General features: G+C 38.2%; 2 protein-coding genes across 2 annotated transcripts; both read left to right on the top strand.

Annotated features, from left to right (window-relative positions):
• Window positions 1-967: 967 nt before the first annotated feature.
• LOC145734370 (zinc finger Y-chromosomal protein-like) lies at window positions 968-5,268 on the top strand. Its single transcript, XM_081987651.1, has 4 exons — window positions 968-984; window positions 1,055-1,666; window positions 4,675-5,098; window positions 5,263-5,268. The coding sequence occupies exons 1-4, from the start codon at window positions 968-970 to the stop codon at window positions 5,266-5,268; spliced, it is 1,059 nt and encodes a 352-aa protein (XP_081843777.1).
• LOC145734730 (zinc finger Y-chromosomal protein 2-like) lies at window positions 4,939-12,577 on the top strand. The gene is made up of 2 exons (XM_081988315.1): window positions 4,939-5,075; window positions 8,272-12,577. The coding sequence occupies exon 2, from the start codon at window positions 8,360-8,362 to the stop codon at window positions 9,725-9,727; it is 1,368 nt and encodes a 455-aa protein (XP_081844441.1). The 5' UTR covers window positions 4,939-5,075; window positions 8,272-8,359; the 3' UTR covers window positions 9,728-12,577.
• The last annotated feature ends 7,276 nt before the right edge of the window (window positions 12,578-19,853 follow it).

Below are 19,853 nucleotides of genomic sequence, written 5' to 3'. Positions count from 1 at the left end.
AGCACATTTTTGGAATCCTTATTAAATTTCCTATCCAATAGCCTAAAAAAATATCACTAAATTCGGTACAGTCAGGGAGAAAAGTGCTGCCAAAGTTTGAAAACACAGCCAGCGATAAAATCGTCTGTTAAACTCACTTGGAGTGAGAAAATGAGAGTTTGAAGCACATTTTTGGAATCCTCATTAAATTTCCTATCTACTAACCTAAAAAAACACTACCAAATTGAGTACAGTCAGAGAGAAAAACAGTGTCAAAGTTTGAACTAACAGAAACACAGTTTGAAAGGACAGTCAAGGACAAAATCGCCTGTAAAACCCATTTGTGGTGTGAAAATGACAGTTTTAAGCACATTTTTGGAATCCTTATTAAATTTCCTATCCAATAGTCTAAAGAAACACTAAAAAATCGAGTATAGTCAGTTAGAAAAACAGTGTCAAAATTTGAACTGTTAGAAACACAGTTTGAAAGGACAGTCAAGGACAAAATCGCCTGTAAAACCCACTTGTAGTGTGAAAATGACAGTTTTAAGCACATTTTTGGAATCCTTATTAAATTTCCTATCCAATAGCCTAAAAAAATATCACTAAATTCGGTACAGTCAGGGAGAAAAGTGCTGCCAAAGTTTGAAAACACAGCCAGCGATAAAATCGTCTGTTAAACTCACTTGGAGTGAGAAAATGAGAGTTTGAAGCACATTTTTGGAATCCTCATTAAATTTCCTATCTACTAACCTAAAAAAACACTACCAAATTGAGTACAGTCAGAGAGAAAAACAGTGTCAAAGTTTGAACTAACAGAAACACAGTTTGAAAGGACAGTCAAGGACAAAATCGCCTGTAAAACCCATTTATGGTGTGAAAATGACAGTTTTAAGCACATTTTTGGAATCCTCATTAAATTTCCTATCCAATAGTCTAAAAAAACACACAAAAATCGAGTACCGCGCTCCGTTATAATTCCGGATACATGAGAACCGAGCTTAAGTACCCCATGTTAATTTCTACTCAGAAATAGGCAACTTGGTGTAAATCTAATAAAACTCTTCCGTTTTAGATACGAAGCCAAATACAACAAAAGAAGGCTTACTCGCCGTAAAACGGTTCCAAAACATTTGCCACTAATCAACTATACCGTAGATTCAAAACCTTTAGGAAAAACGTGGCAATGCAAAAAATGTCTGGAAATACTGCCAAACTGTGCTTCATTGAGGCAACATCGAAAAATCCACATCAGAATCGAATCTCCTGCAGAACAGCACACTTACAGACTGGACTCAATTCAAGACCTTTACATCTGCAACACTTGTTCTGCGGAGTTTCAGCAGGAAACGGAAGTGAAACGACATATGGAAGATTTGCACGGAAACGAGTACGGTTGCAGGGAATGCGGGTTAAATTTCAATTCCTTGCAGGAAATCGGCTTACATTCCAGCGTGCACCACCCTGAAGGGCACTTTTCCTGTCCTGCATGTCCGTACAAGAGTGCCAAAAGAGGTACCCTCTTGGTTCACATCAATTACGTGCATTTAAATAAGTTTACGTACTTTTGCTCGAGCTGTGGAAGAGGATTTAACGATCATTCACTGTACAAAGAGCACGATAACGAGCACTTGGGGATTAAACCGTTCAGATGTGTGGTTTGTGGCAAAAATTTTGCCTACACCAGGTATGTGGATAAAATAGCCACAAATTCGTGTATTAGTATGGGGATCTTCAAAACGGTAAAAGCTACAGTTGGCTGAATAGTAAAAAAATAACAAAAATTACATTTTTATTGTTGATGAAGATGATTTAGATAATTGACACCTGACAGGTCAGTTTTTGCCTTGTAACTCGTTGAAGAGGACCTTAAATGCAAAAACACCTTAATACAATCTTGTAGAGGATAGAACACTATTTTTCTCCCTGACTGTACTCAATTTCCGGGTGTTTTTTATGTCATTAGATAGGAAATTTAGTGAGGATTCCAAAAGTGTGCTTAAAACTGTCATTTTCTCACTCCAAGTGGGTTTTACAAGCGATTTTGTCCCTGACTGTCCTGTCAAACTGTCTTTCTGGCAGTTCAAAGTATAACACTATTTTTCTCCCTGACTGTACTCAATTTTCGGGTGTTTTTTTATGTCATTAGATAGGAAATTTAGTGGGGATTCCAAAAGTGTGCTTAAAACTGTCATTTTCTCACTCCAAGTGGATTTAACAAGCGATTTTGTACCTGACTGTCTTGTCAAACTACCTTTCTGGCAGTTTAAACTTTGACACCACTTTTCTCACTGACTGTACTCAATTTCCGGGTGCTTTTCGTGTCATTAGATAGGAAATTTAGTGAGGATTCAAAAAATGTGCTTAAAACTGTCATTTTCTCACTCCAAGTGGGTTTTACAGGCGATTTTGTACTTGATTGTCTTGTCAAATTGTCTTTCTGGCAGTTTAAACTTTGACACCACTTTTCTGCCTGACTGTACTCAATTTCCTGGTGTTTTTTTACGTCAATAGCTAGGAAATTTAGTGAGGGTTCCAAAAATGTTCTGAAAACAGTAACTTTATCACTCCAACTGGATTTCACAAGCGATTTTTTCCCTGACTGTCCTGTCAAACTGTCTTTCTGGCAGTTCAAAGTTTAACACTATTTTTCTCCCTGACTGTACTCATTTTCCGGCTGTTTTTTACGTCAATAGATAGGAAATTTAGTGAGGATTCCAGAAGTGTGCTTAAAACTGTCATTTTCTCACTCCAAGTAGGTTTTACAAGCGATTTTGTCCCTGACTGTCTTTTCAAACTGTCTTTCTGGCAGTTCAAAGTTTAACACTATTTTTCTCCTTGACTGTACTCAATTTCAGGGTGTTTTTTATGTCATTAGATAGGAAATTTAGTGAGGATTCCAAAAGTGTGCTTAAAACTGTCATTTTCTCACTACAAGTGGGTTTAACAAGCGATTTTGTACCTGACTGTCTTGTCAAACTGTCTTTTTAGCAGTTTAAACTTTGACACCACTTTTCTGCCTGATTGTACTAAATTTCCTGGTGTTTTTTTACGTCAACAGATAGGAAAATTAGTGAGGATTCCAAAACTGTGCTTAAAACTGTCATTTTCTCACTCCAAGTAGGTTTTACAGGCGATTTTGTCCCTGACTGTCCTGTCAAACTGTCTTTCTGGCAGTTCAAAGTTTAACACTATTTTTCTCCCTGACTGTACTCAATTTCCGGGTGTTTTTTATGTCAATAGATAGGAAATTTAGTGAGGATTCCAGAAGTGTGCTTAAAACTGTCATTTTCTCACTCCAAGTAGGTTTTACAAGCGATTTTGTCCCTGACTGTCTTTTCAAACTGTCTTTCTGGCAGTTCAAAGTTTAACACTATTTTTCTCCCTGACTGTTCTCAATTTCCGGGTGTTTTTTACGTCAATAGATAGGAAATTTAGTGAGGATTCCAGAAGTGTGCTTAAAACTGTCATTTTCTCACTCCAAGTAGGTTTTACAAGCGATTTTGTCCCTGACTGTCTTTTCAAACTGTCTTTCTGGCAGTTCAAAGTTTAACACTATTTTTCTCCCTGACTGTTCTCAATTTCCGGGTGTTTTTTACGTCAATAGATAGGAAATTTAGTGAGGATTCCAGAAGTGTGCTTAAAACTGTCATTTTCTCACTCCAAGTAGGTTTTACAAGCGATTTTGTCCCTGACTGTCTTTTCAAACTGTCTTTCTGGCAGTTCAAAGTTTAATACCATTTTTCTCCCTGACTGTATTTCAAGGTCACGTGACCGTTTATAAATTTGAACTGATTAAAGTCACGTGACTCTTTTAAGACTAAAAATGGAATTCATAATGTCACACGCGACAATTTTAAATGTCAAACTGTTATTGGAAGGTTTACGTGACCGTTTTTTAGTTTTAAACTGATACACTGACTCACGTGACTATTTTTCAGTTTATTACGCTTAATGTCACGTGTTTTTACGGTTTGACTGATATTTTTAACGTCACGTGACTCTGACCGGAAGGTCGCGTAATTATAACTGAGACTGATTTAAATCGAGCACTGTTTACGATAGTCCCGTACTTATACACGAATTTGTGACACCCTGTATAGTTGTTCTACTTATGGTGTATTTGTTTGACAAGTTCAGTGCAATAGTAATGTATCTCTGTCCTGCTTTATTAGATATCATTGAAACAATATAGCAACTTTGACTCTAATTTACTCCCTTATTTGACAAGTTACGTCAAAATGTCATAGAAAACAAAAGATAGAGCAGATTGCAAGCTTTCCAAAAATACCCCCCCATGAGTTGATTAGTCATACCGTTTGGCTGCTAGAGGGCGTCAAAGTTGCTTTACCATAAAATCACATATTTTTTGACGTTCTTTGCTTTGACCCTAATTTACTCCCTTATTTGACAAGTTACGTCAAAATGTCATAGAAAACAAAAGATAGAGCAGATTTCAAGCTTCCCAAAAACATCCCCCCATGAGTTAATTGAGCACACCGTTTGGCCACTAGAGGGCGTCAAAGTTCCTTTACTGTATAAGTGGCAGCGTTTTTGATTGGCACGTCTAGTGCAAAACCAGAGTGTATTGTCATACTGTTTCAATGATATCTAATAAAGCAGGATAGAGATACATTAGTATTGCACTGAACTTGCCAATCAAAACCACCATAAGTCTGTTGTGACATTTTGTAGGTATTTGTACACTCATCAAATCCGAACACACCGAGTAACAATCGACGGTCAGATGTTGCCCAATCAATGTTTGTACTGCAACCGGAAGTACAGCAAACCGGAAACGCTGGAAAAACACGTCGACGAGGTGCACAGGAAAATGGGGCCGCACGCGAAAAAACACCTTTGCGACACGTGCGGTAAAGGTTTTGCGCAACACAGCAAACTGACGATGCACAAACGCGTCCACACCGGATACAAACCGTATTCCTGTCGGTATTGCGACAAATGCTTCACCAAAAAGGATTACTTGGTAATGCACGAACGAGTGCACAGTGGCGAAAAGCCGTACTCGTGCGAGTATTGCGGAAAATGTTTTAGTCAGGGTGCTCCACTCAGAATACACCAGAGGATACACACCGGTGAGAAACCGTACGAGTGTTCGGTATGTTTGCTCCGGTTCAGTTCTAGGGGAGCTTTCAATTTGCACAAGAATTGTAAAATGTCAAATCCTAGTTAAATACACTCACACTTCTGATGTTCTTAATTCTCATTAACTCTGTAGTTTTTAGCAGAAAATGGTATAGTTAACTGAACTGTTTATTTTAGGCTTAAACGTCGTAGACTGGACACCACTTTTCTGCCTGACTGTACTCAATTTTCTGATGTTTTTTTACGTCAATAGATAGGAAATTTAGTGAGGATTCCAAAAATGTTCTTAAAACAGTAACTTTTTCACTCTAAGTGGGTTTTACCAGCGATTTTGTCCCTGACTGTCCTGTCAAACTGTCTTTCTGGCAGTTCAAAGTTTAACACTACTTTTCTCCCTGACTGTACTCAATTTCCGGGTGTTTTTTATGTCATTAGATAGGAAATTTAGTGAGGATTCCAAAAGTGTGCTTAAAACTGTCATTTTCTAACTCCAAGTGGGTTTTACTAGCGATTTTGTACCTGACTGTCCTGTCAAACTGTCTTTCTGGCATTTCAAAGTTTAACACTATTTTTCTCCCTGACTGTACTCAATTTCCGGGTGTTTTTTATGTCATTAGATAGGAAATTAAATGAGGATTTCAAAAATGTGCTTAAAACAGTCATTTTCGTACTCCATTTGGGTTTTACAGACCATTTTGTTCCTGACTGTTCTTTCAAACTGCGTTTCTGGCAGTTCAAACTTTGACACGCTTTTCTCCCTGACTGTACTCAATTTCCGGGTGTTTTTTATGTCATTAGATAGGAAATTTAGTGAGGATTCCAAAAGTGTGCTTAAAACTGTCATTTTCTCACTCCAAGTGGCTTTTACAGGCGATTTTGTCCTTAACTGTCTTTTGAAACTGTTTTTCTGACAGTTAAAACTTTGACACCACTTTTCTGTCTGACTGTACTCAATTTCCTGGTGTTTTTTTATGTCAATAGATAGGAAATTTAATGGGGATTCCAAAAATGTGCTTAAAACTGTCATTTTCTTACTCCAAGTGGGTTTTACAGGCGATTTTGTCCTTGACTGTCTTTTGAAACTGTCTTTCTGACAGTTCAAACTTTGACACCACTTTTCTCACTGACTGTACTCAATTTCCGGGTGTTTTTTATGTCATTAGATAGGAAATTTAGTGAGGATTCCAAAAGTGTGCTTAAAACTGTCATTTTCTCACTCCAAGTGGGTTTAAGAAGCGATTTTGTCCCTGACTGTCCGGTCAAACTGTCTTTCTGGCAGTTCAAAGTTTAACTCTATTTTTCTCCCTGACTGTACTCAATTTCCGGGTGTTTTTTATGTCATTAGATAGGAAATTTAGTGAGGATTCCAAAAGTGTGCTTAAAACTGTCATTTTCTCACTCCAAGTCGGTTTTACAGGCGATTTTGTCCTTGACTGTCTTTTGAAACTGTCTTTCTGGCAGTTTAAACTTTGACACCACTTTTCTCACTGACTGTATACAATTTTCTGGTGTTTTTTTACGTCAATAGGTAGGAAATTTAATGAGGATTCCAAAAATGTTCTTAAAACAGTAACTTTATCACTCCAAGTGGGTTTTACAAGCGATTCTGTCCCTGACTGTCCTGTCAAATTGTCTTTCTGGCAGTTTAAACTTTGACACCACTTTTCTGCCTGACTGTACTCAATTTCCTGGTGTTTTTTTACGTCAATAGGTAGGAAATTTAATGAGGATTCCAAAAATGTTCTCAAAACAGTAACTTTATCACTCTAAGTGGGTTTTACAAGCGATTTTGTCCCTGAGTGTCCTGTCAAACTGTCTTTCTGGCAGTTCAAAGTTTAATACTATTTTTCTCCCTGACTGTACTCAATTTCCGGGTGTTTTTTATGTCATTAGATAGGAAATTTAGTGAGGATTCCAAAAGTGTGCTTAAAACTGTAATTTTCTCACTCCAAGTGGGTTTAACAAGCGATTTTGTACCTGACTGTCCTATCAAATTGTCTTTCTGGCAGTTCAAACTTTGACACCACTTTTCTCACTGACTGTACTCAATTTCAAGGTGTTTTTTATGTCATTAGATAGGAAATTTAGTGAGGATTCCAAAAGTGTGCTTAAAACTGTCATTTTCTCACTACAAGTGGGTTTTACAGGCGATTTTGTCCTTGACTGTCTTTTGAAACTGTCTTTCTGGCAGTTTAAACTTTGACAAAACTTTTCTGCCTGACTGTACTCAATTTCCGGGTGCTTTTCGTGTCATTAGATAGGAAATTTAATGGGGATTCCAATAATGTGCTTAAAACAGTCATTTTGTCACTCCAAGTGGGTTTTACAGGCGATTTTGTCCTTGACTGTCTTTTGAAACTGTCTTTGTGGCAGTTTAAACTTTGACAAAACTTTTCTGCCTGACTGTACTCAATTTCCTGGTGTTTTTTTACGTCAGTAGATAGGAAATTTAATGAGGATTCCAAAAGTGTGCTTAAAACTGTCATTTTCTCACTCCAAGTGGGTTTTACCGGCAATTTTGTCCCTGACTGTCCTGTCAAACTGTCTTTCTGGCAGTTCAAAGTTTAACACTATTTTTCTCTCTGACTGTACTCAATTTCCGGGTGTTTTTTTATGTCATTAGATAGGAAATTTAGTGAGGATTCCAAAAGTGTGCTTAAAATTGTCATTTTCTCACTCCAAGTGGGTTTTACAGGCGATTTTGTCCTTGACTGTTTTTTGAAACTGTCTTTCTGACAGTTCAAACTTTGACACCACTTTTCTCACTGACTGTACTCAATTTCCGGGTGCTTTTCGTGTCATTAGATAGGAAATTTAGTGAAGATTTCAAAAATGTGCTTAAAACAGTCATTTTCTAACTCCAAGTAGGTTTTACAGACAATTTTGTTCCTGACTGTTCTTTCAAACTGCGTTTCTGGCAGTTCAAACTTTAACACAGCATTTCCCCCTGACTCTACCAAATTTTGTACTATTTTTTCATGTTATTAGATAGGAAATTTAATGAAGATTCCAAAAATGTGCTTGAAACACTCATTTTCTAACTCCAAGTGGGTTTTACAGACCATTTTGTTCCTGACTGTCCTTTTAAATTGTGTTTCTGGCAGTTAAATACACTCCTGATATTCGTAATTTATAAACTTAGTTTTTAGCAGAAAATGGTATAGTTAACTGAAGTGTTTATTTTAGGCTTAAACGTCGCAGAGGCAGGCCGCGAAAAGCCAAACGCCCACTGTACACTTGCGTACATTGTCCAAAAACGTTCACCGTTCAAAGAATGGCCAACTTGCACAAACACACCCACGTGGACGATGCCTCCTTTGAACGTACTCTAGACCAACTCTACTCTTGCATGTATTGCCCACTCAAATTCCATAGCAAAACTGAAGCGAAAAACCATTCAGAGTGCCACTCGATGGAGTGTAGCAATTGTGGGGAAAAGTTTCGGAACCCTTTTGTGCTTGGTTTACATCTGGCAGAGCACCACAAGGATGGTGTTGTTAAAGTATTCTGTCCTTTGTGCGCTTTTAGTTGTTCTACGGCCAGTCAGTTGAAAAAACACATTGGAAAGTCACATTTTGACTGGAAGTGTGAAAGTGATGATGATGATGAAAGTGAAATTTCGTGTAAAGTTTGCTCTTTAACTTTTGGCACAGTGAGGGAGTTGCGCAGTCACGAAAAATTGCACAAAAATGAATTGACCGAAAGTTTGTACTCTTTTAACAGTTTAAGAAAGCTCTACTCGTGCGATACGTGTTTGAGTGAGTTTTTGACTGAGAATGAAGTGAAAATTCACGTAAACGAGCATACGTTCTCGTGTCCAGTGTGCCATACTAAATTCAAGAAAGCCTTGCTAGTAGGTTTGCATATGGCCGAACACAACAAGGAAGGTTACGTGAGTTGCCCGTTGTGCAATCACAGTTTTACGGCACGATGCAAAAGTCGCCTAATCAGACACATTAGACAAACCCATCAAAAAGAACGACCGAAAACTAGTCAATGCGAATATTGCGGCAGTTCGTATCTGTCAAAAACCATGCTGGAGGACCATATTCGTGTGGTACATCTACGTAAAGAACCCTACAAATGCGTGGTGTGCGGTAATACTTTCACTCTACAATCCAGCATGCGCATCCATCAAACTAACAAACATCGAGTGGTGGACGAAAGTGAACTTTCCTCAAACTACTGCACTCTCTGCAAAATGACATTCAAGAAACCTTCATCCCTGATGAAACACCTGGAAATGAAACGGTGCATCCCCACGCCTCGTGTGGAGCGGCAAGGGCACTTTGTGTGCGATCTGTGCGGTAAAGAGTTTCGTTTCTACAAAACGTTCAATTTGCATTTGAGGGAGCACGCGGGCGATAAACCCTACAAATGCACGTACTGTCCTAAATCGTTCGTGATCAATTCGAAACGATTGGCCCACGAGGTGTCCCACACCGATGCCAGACCGTTTTCCTGCGAAACGTGCGGACAAAGTTACAAAACGTGGAAACATTTACGCAGACACTTGGTGGTGCACGGTACCGATCCTAAGGCAACCTTCAGCTGCGTTTTGTGCGGTTTGGAGTTTAACACCAAAGAAGCGCAACGCACCCACATGAAAGGGTGCACCGCGCCCAAAACGAACACGACTTGATTTAGTTTGATTGGTCGAAAAGGGTGTTTTAATTTGACCAATCACAGACCATTAGCAGTTTTTTTTTGATCCACTTGCTGCACATTATGGACTTACCATAGAAGATTCAAATTTAACCCTCACCATTGCAATTTTGTAGTGATTGCTAAACTACCGTTAAAGTAAATGTTTTACTTTACCAGGAAAATTTAACCGGTAAATTACCAGCTAGTAAATTACAAATATTGTGTTTCTGGCAGTTCAAACTTTGACACCCCATTTCTCCCTGACCCAACCAAATTTTGTGCTATTTTTTCGTGTTATTAGATAGGAAATTTAATGAGGATTCCAAAAATGTGCTTAAAACAGTCATTTTCTAACTCCAAGTGGGTTTTACAGGCGATTTTGTCTCTGAGTGTCCCTTCAAACTGTGTTTCTGGCAGTTCAAACTTTGACACCGCATTTCTCCCTGACTATACCAAATTTTGTACTATTTTTTCGTGTTATTAGATAGGAAATTTAATGAGGATTCCAAAAATGTGCTTAAAACAGTCATTTTCTTACTCCTAGTGGGTTTTACAGACCATTTTTTCCCTGACTGTCCTTTTAAATTGTGTTTCTGGCAGTTCAAACTTTGACACCGCTTTTCTCCCTGACCCTACCAAATTTTGTACTATTTTTTCATGTTATTAGATAGGAAATTTAATGAGGATTCCAAAAATGTGCTTAAAACAGTCATTTTCTTACTCCAAGTGGGTTTTATTGACAATTTTGTCCTTGACTGTTCTTTCAAACTGCGTTTCTGGCAGTTCAAACTTTAACACAGCATTTCCCCCTGACTATACCAAATTTTCTACTATTTTTTCATGTTATTAGATAGGAAATTTAATGAGGAATCCAAAAATGTGCTTAAAACAGTCATTTTCTCACTCCAAGTGGATTTAGCAAGCAAATTTGTTCTTGACTGTCCTTAAACTGTGTTTCTGGCAGTTCAAACTTTGACACCGCTTTTCTCCCTAACTCTACCAAATTTTGTGCTATTTTTTCATGTTATTAGATAGGAAATTTAATGAAGATTCCAAAAATGTGCTTAAAACAGTCATTTTCTTACTCCAAGTGGGTTTTACAGACCATTTTGTTCGTGACTGTTCTTTCAAACTGTGTTTCTGGCAGTTCAAATTTTGACACCGCTTTTCTCCCTGACTGTATACAATTTTGTACTATTTTTTTATGTTATTAGATAGGAAATTTAATGAAGATTCCAAAAATGTGCTTAAAACAGTAATTTTCTCACTCCAAGTGGGTTTTACAGGCAATTTTGTCCCTGACTGTTCTTTCAAACTGCGTTTCTGGCAGTTCAAATTTTGACACCGCTTTTCTCCCTGACTGTACCAAATTTTGTAGTGTTTTTTTAGGTTTTTGAATAGGAAATTTAATGAGGTTTTCAAAAATGTGCTTAAAACAGTAATTTTCTTACTCGTAGTGGGTTTTACAGACCATTTTGTTCCTGACTGTTCTTTCAAACTGCGTTTTTGGCAATTCAAACTTTGACACCGCTTTTCTCCCTGACTGTACCAAATTTTGTAGTGTTTTTTTAGGTTGTCAGATAGGAAATTTAATGAGGTTTTCAAAAATGTGCTTAAAACAGTAATTTTCTCACTCCAAGTGGGTTTTACCGGCAATTTTGTCCCTGACTGTCATTTCAAACTGTGTTTCTGACAGTTCAAACTTTGACACCGCTTTTCTCCCTGACTGTACCAAATTTTGTAATGTTTTTTCAGGTTATAGGATAGGAAATTTAATGAGGATTCCAAAAATGTGCTTAAAACAGTCATTTTCCAACTCCAAGTGGGTTTTACAGACCATTTTGTTCCTGACTGTCCTATTAAACTGTGAGACCACAATTTCAACTTTAAATAACTCGAAAACAGTGAAAGTAACAAAAAAATTGCAAGAGACGAAAAATATTCCTAGTCAACTCCTTAACCCAACACCGTAAGTTTGCAGGACGGTTTTTCCGTCCAGTATATAGGGTGTGCAACAAAAATATTTTGGTTCACTATTTTTGTCACCCTGTATGCATTTTTTAAGATAGATTTTTTTACTCTACACCGCTGGATAGAGAGGTTCAAAACGGTTCTTTTAAGTGGTTGAACCACCCTGAAATCCCAAAAATAACCGAGTTACAGGGTGTTCACAATTTCAACTGATTTGAAAATTTGTTGCATCAAACTAGTTTTTGCTAAATAACTCAGAAACGCTGAAAGTTACGAAAAATTTGAAAGGGAGCAAAAATGTTTCTAATCCACTCCTTAACTCAGGTCCGTAAACTTGCAGGACCGCTTTTGCTTCCAATATATAGGGTGTGCATGAAAAGTATGGTGAGTGACTGTTTTTGGTCACCCTGTACGCAATTTTTTAGATATACTTTTTTGCTTTACACCACTGGAAAAAGGAGCTCAAGACGGTTAATTTGAGTGGTTGAACCACCCGGAACTCCCAAAAATAACCGAGTTACAGGGTGTTCAAACTTTAAACCACCAATTTGAAAATTTGTTGCAACAAACTAGTTTTGGCTAAGAGTTAGTTATGAAAAATTTGAAAGGGAGCAAAAATGTTGGTAAAGAACTGCTAGACTCATCACTGGAGGCTTCACAGTCCCTCAGTGTGGCTATTATACAGGGGGTGCCTGAAAAGTGATTCAAATTTATGACTTTTCAAATAATGCATTTAGAGGGCAAAGAGATTATTTATGGTTATTTTAATCACGTGACAATATCTGCAATTCTTGATATTATTAAAAAAGTTATATTAGTTCTATGCTATTTATTCAATGTACATAAAAGAATGTAATATATTATTTATTTTACATATTCATGTTTTACTTTAAAAGGTATGTGGATGACACACCAACAAGTGTGGTTTTGAATGTGACATTTTGCATGTGATCTGACACACTCAAATCTCCACTTTAACTATCAATTATAGTTGCATAATAATAATCGTTTTGGTTTTTAGGAAAACGATAAAAGACGAGAAAATCGATTTCGATTTGAACAATTGGAGAGTTACGATGAGACTAAAATTGGAGGCGAACAAACCAAAAATCAAAAACACAATTCCGGAATCTACCGATTCCATGCAGTGCCGTAATTGCCGAAAACAATTTCGTTCCAAGATTCTATTCAACAACCATCGCTATCTGCATCGACCTTTATACAAACAAGTGTTATCCGAAAAGGATTCCAGCAAGGTAGATTATTTGTGTACTTTCTGCGAAGTGAAATGGGAGTCTATGGAGCTTTACACCGCCCATTCCATCTCCCACAAAGAAACTTGTTCCCACTGTAATCTGGTCTATGCCAACGCTTTTCTTCTGGGGATACACCTTGCCGAACACGATCCCGAGGAAAGGGTTTCGTGTCCTTTTTGCAATTTCAAAACCGCCCATCCCTACAGCTTTAAAAACCACTTGTTCACCAAACATTACAAACTGAGAATAATGCGTTGTGAGGTGTGCGGAGTGACGTACAGCTGCAAAAAACACCTGGAGGAGCATGTGAGTTTCGTCCACGAAAACATGGAGCCCCACCGGTGCGTCGTGTGCCTTCGCACGTTTGTCTTCCAGACCAGTTTGATCAAGCACCAGGTGAACAGTCATCGACCTTTTATCGGTGGCGAGGTGCCCTCCAACTATTGCATAATATGCAAAAGAACGTTTGTGTCTGTAAGCAGTTTGGAAAAACATTTAGCAGAAATTCACTCCAAACCGCGTAAACCCCCGGAAAAGCACATTTGCGACGTGTGCGGTAAAGTGTACTCGCATCGACAATCGTGGTTGTTGCACACCAAGGGCCATTCAGGGCTGTTACCGTACGAGTGTAAAATGTGCGATAAACGGTTTACGGTAAAAGCGTTTTTAACGCAACACGAGAAGAATCATTCGGAGGAAAAACAGTTTTTTTGTGAAGTCTGCGGATTTCGGTTTAAGAGGAAAGAGGGTTTGAGGAGGCATTTAACCACGCACACCGACGTCAAACCGTTTGTTTGTGACAATTGCGGGAAACGGTTTAGGAGGAGGGCGCACCGGAGATTGCACATGAACAGTTGCAACAAACGTTCTACTTTGATCTTTGAAAGTGTTGGAGACTAATCAATTTTTGTTGTTGTTTTACTACTAAACTTGTATTTGATTGATTAAAATCCAAAAGGAGTTGAAACAATTGTTCTCTTTGTGCCTAATATCCCAGGGCAGTGACGTAATAATTATCGTTCCTGGTCTATTGGTTGTAAATTGATCGAAACGGAAATGACATACGTACAATCGGGAAAATTCGACGTTGGCGCTGTCCGCAATTTAAAAATTCATAATTTTGGTTTTTCGGCGTTGGTTTTCCACTTAAATTTACTGATTCAGTTAATATTTTGTGTGAATTGTATTAGACAACTGATAGATGTTTCATGTGACATACAAAGAGTTGCTGCTTACCTTACTTTGCCGGTTTACCATCAAGAAAATAACACACACACACACACAGTCCAGAAGCACTAACAAAACACCAGCCTGCACAATTCAAATAAAGTAATTTTCCAAGTAACTAACGACACTAATTTAATTTTTCCGCTCTTATTTTGCTTTTTAGCAGCTTAACCTCACTCTTGTGAGTCTTGTCAAATCGGTAAACTCTGAAACGCGCTGTCAATGTCAACCTTCAAAACGCACTGATGCCACGTTGCCGAATGCTCTCGTAAAAAAGCTATCGATAGACAAACAAACAACTTTCTTGCACTGACATTTTACTATAGGTATATGGTATTCAGGGTGATCAAAAGGCAATTTCAAGGGCTACAAATTGTTGGTATATTGAACCCAAGGACGGTAAACAGTAAAGGATTGCTCGATCGGCCGATATTGTTTCCCGGCGGCGAATGAATTCTGACGTCACAGTGGGTCCTCGGGCGCACAATACGCTATGTACGAGATATTCGATATTCGTGAATGATCGACTGCAATCGCGCGAACGCGAGATCTCCGGCCCCATGGTGACGTAAAAATCGTCACCGGCCCGAGCCGATAACGGCAAGATTGCGCTTATGGGATTAAGCAATTCTTTACTGTACCATCCTTGTATTGAACCACCCGGGTAACTGTCATAATAACCAATTGATGGGTTGTCACATTAAAACTGTCAAAATCAAACTGTACAACAAACCATTCAGTTTTACCAGTAAGTAACTCAGTTATTTGACGTTTTAGGTAAAAGCACTATACAGGGTGGTCTAAAGAGTATTTCAAGAGCTACAAATTGGTATATTGAACCACCCTATAATTGTCAAAATAACCGAGTTATGGACGTAGTTTACAGGGTGATCCAATGAATTTTTAACATCCTTGTAGCTTGTTCAATTTTCATTTTATAAAAAAAAATACCAAATATATATCTTGTAGTATACAGGGTGTCCTAAATTTGAGCAACAAACCAAACTTATAATTTTTTATTCGATTTTTGGAATCTACGTCAAATTCTAGGCCTACTTGATGTAAAATGTTTGTATCGATATTCAATTGTTTTTGCTCTAACAGCCTTACTTTTACTACCCTCCTCGAAAGCAGAAATTCCCAATTTGAGCGAAATTTTGGTGCACTTGTTCAGAAAATCGTCCATAACCCGCTTATTTGAAACACTCTGTATAAAACCACCGTATAACAAAAGAAAGCTAATGAACGTGGCTATCACGTGACGTTGAGCGGGCACAGCTAAGTTGTCCCGTTTAGCCGCTAAAGGGCGTCAAAGTAACCTCTCGTTTTTTGCAGTTTTTACTCAATATCTCAAGAAGGTTTCAGGTTAGAGGTTTGAAATTTTTACTACAAATGCACCTCGATGCGATGCAACTTTTACCTTCTATACACTTTTTTGGTACCATGCACCGTTTCACCTTGAAAAATTAAAAACTAGAATTGTCAAGAATTTTCAAGGGTGTGACCTTCTGATTTTTTTTAGAAAATTTTTTATTTTCAAAATTAATCTCAACTGCTTAAAAACCTTTAGGATAATAATGCAAAAATGACGTAAAGTGTCATTTGTCAAAATGTCATTTTGCAAGGCGGCCACACCCTAAAGTGTCAAAATTGACATCATTTCAAAATCATCTCCGAAACGGTGCCAGTTAGAGCAAAATGGACGTGAGAATTGTGTTTCCCAGGTTCAAATTAGTTCAAAAAATCACTTTGATTGAGAAAAATCCAAAATGGAGGTTAGTAGAGCTCGAATCAGCTAAGAAAAGGCCACAGGCGTCATCAAACGATGATGTCACGATCTCTGTACGTCTCGCTTTAAATATTGCTGCTCTCGTTACTTTCCAAGTTGTTGCAGCCAGTCAGTGGCGTGCTATTATTTTATCAGTAAAATGAAACATTTTCGTCGTTTTTAATAAAGAAAATAAAAGACAACAAGTTTTTCAAAGGAATGGAAACTCCTTCTGCTTCTTTCTTCATAAATTGTAAGACGTTACTGACGATTTCACGGCCTTGGCTGTATATGATAACACCTTTCTTTCCAACCTTTTTGAAAGACATTTTGACAAAATAACGTTTTTTATTCATAACACTATGTGAACTTCAACTGCGACCATCAACAATACAACCAAAACACCAGACTAAAACGGAACCTAACCTAACCCCCTAAGTCTCCCTGTCCGCCACTACATTTTTTTAAACTTGGCAACACCGTTTAGAGTGCCGGCTAGTAAAAGCATATAAAAAGGTCCAAATGTCCCTGGCCGCTGCCGCATCTGTTTTAATTGTGTCCAAGTAAAAACCGTACTACGTTGCCAAGTGGCTTTTTGACCGCTTAACAATATATTTTCGGGAATATTTTAATAGGACGCCTCTGATTATATCTAATGCGACGGCAACTGTAGAAGGAGAAAGAAATAGTTTTAAAAACTGCGTCATTGATGATGCGGTGGCCTTTTCTCATCTGATTCGAGCTCTATAGTAGGGCCAAAAAATTCCTAATTTAGATTAAATTTTCGTGCACTTTTTTAGAAAATCGTCCATAACTCGCTTATTTGAAACACTCTGTATAAAACCACCGTATAATAAAAGAAAGCTAATGAATGGAACTATCACTTGACGTTGAGTTGGCACGGCTAAGTTGTCCCGTTTAGCCGCTAGAGGGCGTCAAAGTTGACTCTCGTTTTTTGCAGTTTTTGCTCAATATCTCAGGAACGTTTCAGGTTAGAGGTCTGAAATTGTTATCACAAATGCACCTCGATGAGATGCAACTTTTACCTTCTTTACACTTTTTTGGTACCATGCACCGTTTTACCTTGAAAAATTAAAAACTAGAATTGTCAAGAATTTTCAAGGGTGATACCTTCTGATTTTTTTTAGAAAATTTTTTATTTTCAAAATTAATCTCAACTGCTTAAAAACCTTTAGGATAATAATGCAAAAATGACGTAAAGTGTCATTTGTCAAAATGTCATTTTGTAAGAGGGCCACGCCCTGAAGTGTCAAAATTGACATCATTTCAAAATCATCTCCGAAACGGTGCCAGTTAGAGCAAAATGGACGTGAGAATTGTGTTTCCCAGGTTCAAATTAGTTCAAAAAATCACTTTGATTGAGAAAAATCCAAAATGGAGGTTAGTATAGTAGGGCCAAAAAATCCCTAATTTAGATTAAATTTTCGTGCACTTTTCCAGAAAATCGTCTATAACTCGCTTATTTGAAACACCCTGTATAAAACCACCGTATAACAAAAGAAAGCTAATGAACGGGGCTATCACGTGACGTTGAGCTGGCACGGCTAAGTTGTCCCGTTTAGCCGCTAGAGGACGTCAAAGTTGACTCTCGTTTTTTGCAGTTTTTACTCAATATCTCAGGAACGTTTCAAGTTAGAGGTCTAAAACTGTTATCACAAATACACCTCGATGAGATGCAACTTTTACCTTCTATACACTTTTTTGGTACCATGCACCGTTTTACCTTGAAAAATTAAAAACTAGAATTGTCAAGAATTTTCAAGGGTGTGACCCTCTGATTTTTTTTAGAAATTTTTTTATTTTCAAAATTAACCTCAATTGCTTAAATACCTTCAGGTTAATAGTGCAAAAATGACGTAAAGTGTCATTTGTCAAAATGTCATTTTGCAAGGGTGCCACGCCCTAAAGTGTCAAAATTGACACCATTTCAAGGTCATCTGCGTCACTGCCACTTCGGCTGGGATGGAGAGTACAATAAATTAAGTTTGTAGATTATTCACACTCTGATTATACTTAATTGCGGTGAATTTTAGGAATCCAAGCAACTTATCCGTAAAATTCAGCAAATTTACCTGCGCACATTGTCGGGAAGACTTTGCGCAACGTCAACAGTTGAGGTGCCACCTAAAAGCCAAACACCCCGAAGTGTTGACGTGTCGAGGATGCGGTAAAGTGTTTAAAACCGCACGAGCGTCATCAGTGCACGTCAAACACTGTCATGTGTCGTTACAGTGCGAAATTTGCCAAAAAGTGTTGGGATCCAAACAATCCTTGGTCGCGCACACTAAACGTCACTTACGGCTCTACGACTACAAGTGTGAGTTTTGTAGTAAAGGTTTTTTCTCCACCGGGAGTTTAAAGTTGCACCTAAACTCCCGGCACACCGGCAAATCGGAGTTTATATGCGAAATATGCGAGCGGCCCTGTTACGACAAAAACTCCCTAAAAAACCACATGGAAAAACACCAACCGGACTACAGAAACAAAAAAGTCCAGTGCGATCAGTGCGATTTGACTTTTTTGGACGAAAAGTATTTGCGAATACACCAAACCAACAAACACTCAACCGATCGAAGATTCGTGTGCGATTTGTGCGGCAAAAAACTGTATTCGAAAACCAGCCTGGTCGATCACTTGAACATCCACAAAGGCCTCAAACCCCACAAGTGTCCCTATTGCACTGTTGGTTTCGCTAATTCCACCACGTTAAGGCTACACCTGCGGAGGCACACCGGAGAAAAACCCTACAAATGTGACCTTTGTGACAAGGCTTTTGTGCAAAGTCACAGCCTTAAGGTGCACACGAGGACGCACACTGGCGAAAAACCTTACGTGTGTAATATTTGCTCTAAAGCGTTCGTTAGTAGTAGTGTACTAAAGTCCCATATGAAGTACAATCACAAAATTGAATAAGTGTTGTGGAAGCTTTTACTAATAATTAAACTAATAAAAAACAAAAACAGAGTATGTCAGAGATCGTTGTTTGTGGCAGGTATCAGTTCATTTTTCGTACGGTAGGCGGCGCGTCGATTAGTTGACGGCGTGTGTATCGCGCGCAAAAGTGAGGTTAAAAAAGAGGAGAGTTGTTGTTGATATAACCAAAGAAGGGTAATGCAACACGTTTTGGGGTTTTTCCGAGTATTTTTAAGGACTCTTGCTATTAAACCAGTGTTCTTTTTGAAACGGGTTGTTTTATTGTGCCCACTCATCAAAGACCGGACAGTGATTACCTTCAGGAAGCGGTGTTTTCTTGAGATGGCGCGACAGAGTAGTTTTCTCCTGTTTTCCAAATAAGTAAAGTAACAATTCAAAACATTATTAACAGTATTTTATTTTAGAAATCGTCGTCGTGTGAAATCCAGAATTAAAGTAACCAAACTGAGAGACAAACTACCAGCATCTTCAACAAAATTGCATCAGTGCACTCAGTGTTTCGTGCACTTTTCGAAACGATCCGAATTCGAGGCTCATCTAAGCACCCACAACGAGCTTTTGTTCAAAACGTGCAAGTATTGCAAGCAGCGCTTCACTGATCTGGAAATGCTGGCGCAACACGAAAAGGAGGTGCACGGCAGTCGCAACACATACAAATGTAAGTTTTGCTTGAACTCGTTCAGCCAGGAATACATACTGATGAAGCACTATCGAGTGCATTCGGAACGAGAAGTGTACCTGTGCAATCATTGCAACGATGTGTTTTTGCGACTAGACGATTTGCACATGCATAAGGCCACTCAACATATCGGCAAGAAATTGTACAAGTGCGAACATTGCAACAAGGAATTTTCGCATTACTCGTTTCTAATGAACCATATATCGATGAAGCATAAACCTTTGGATTAATAGTGTGGATTTTTTGAACTGAAATAAATTACTTT

The sequence above is a fragment of the Ips typographus genome, linkage group LG10 (genome assembly GCF_016097725.1).
Source record: "Ips typographus isolate SLU linkage group LG10, UJ_Ityp_2.0, whole genome shotgun sequence".
Taxonomy (NCBI): domain Eukaryota; kingdom Metazoa; phylum Arthropoda; class Insecta; order Coleoptera; family Curculionidae; genus Ips; species Ips typographus.
Note: the sequence above shows the minus strand (reverse complement) of the source record. Positions and strands in the feature narration are given on the sequence as shown.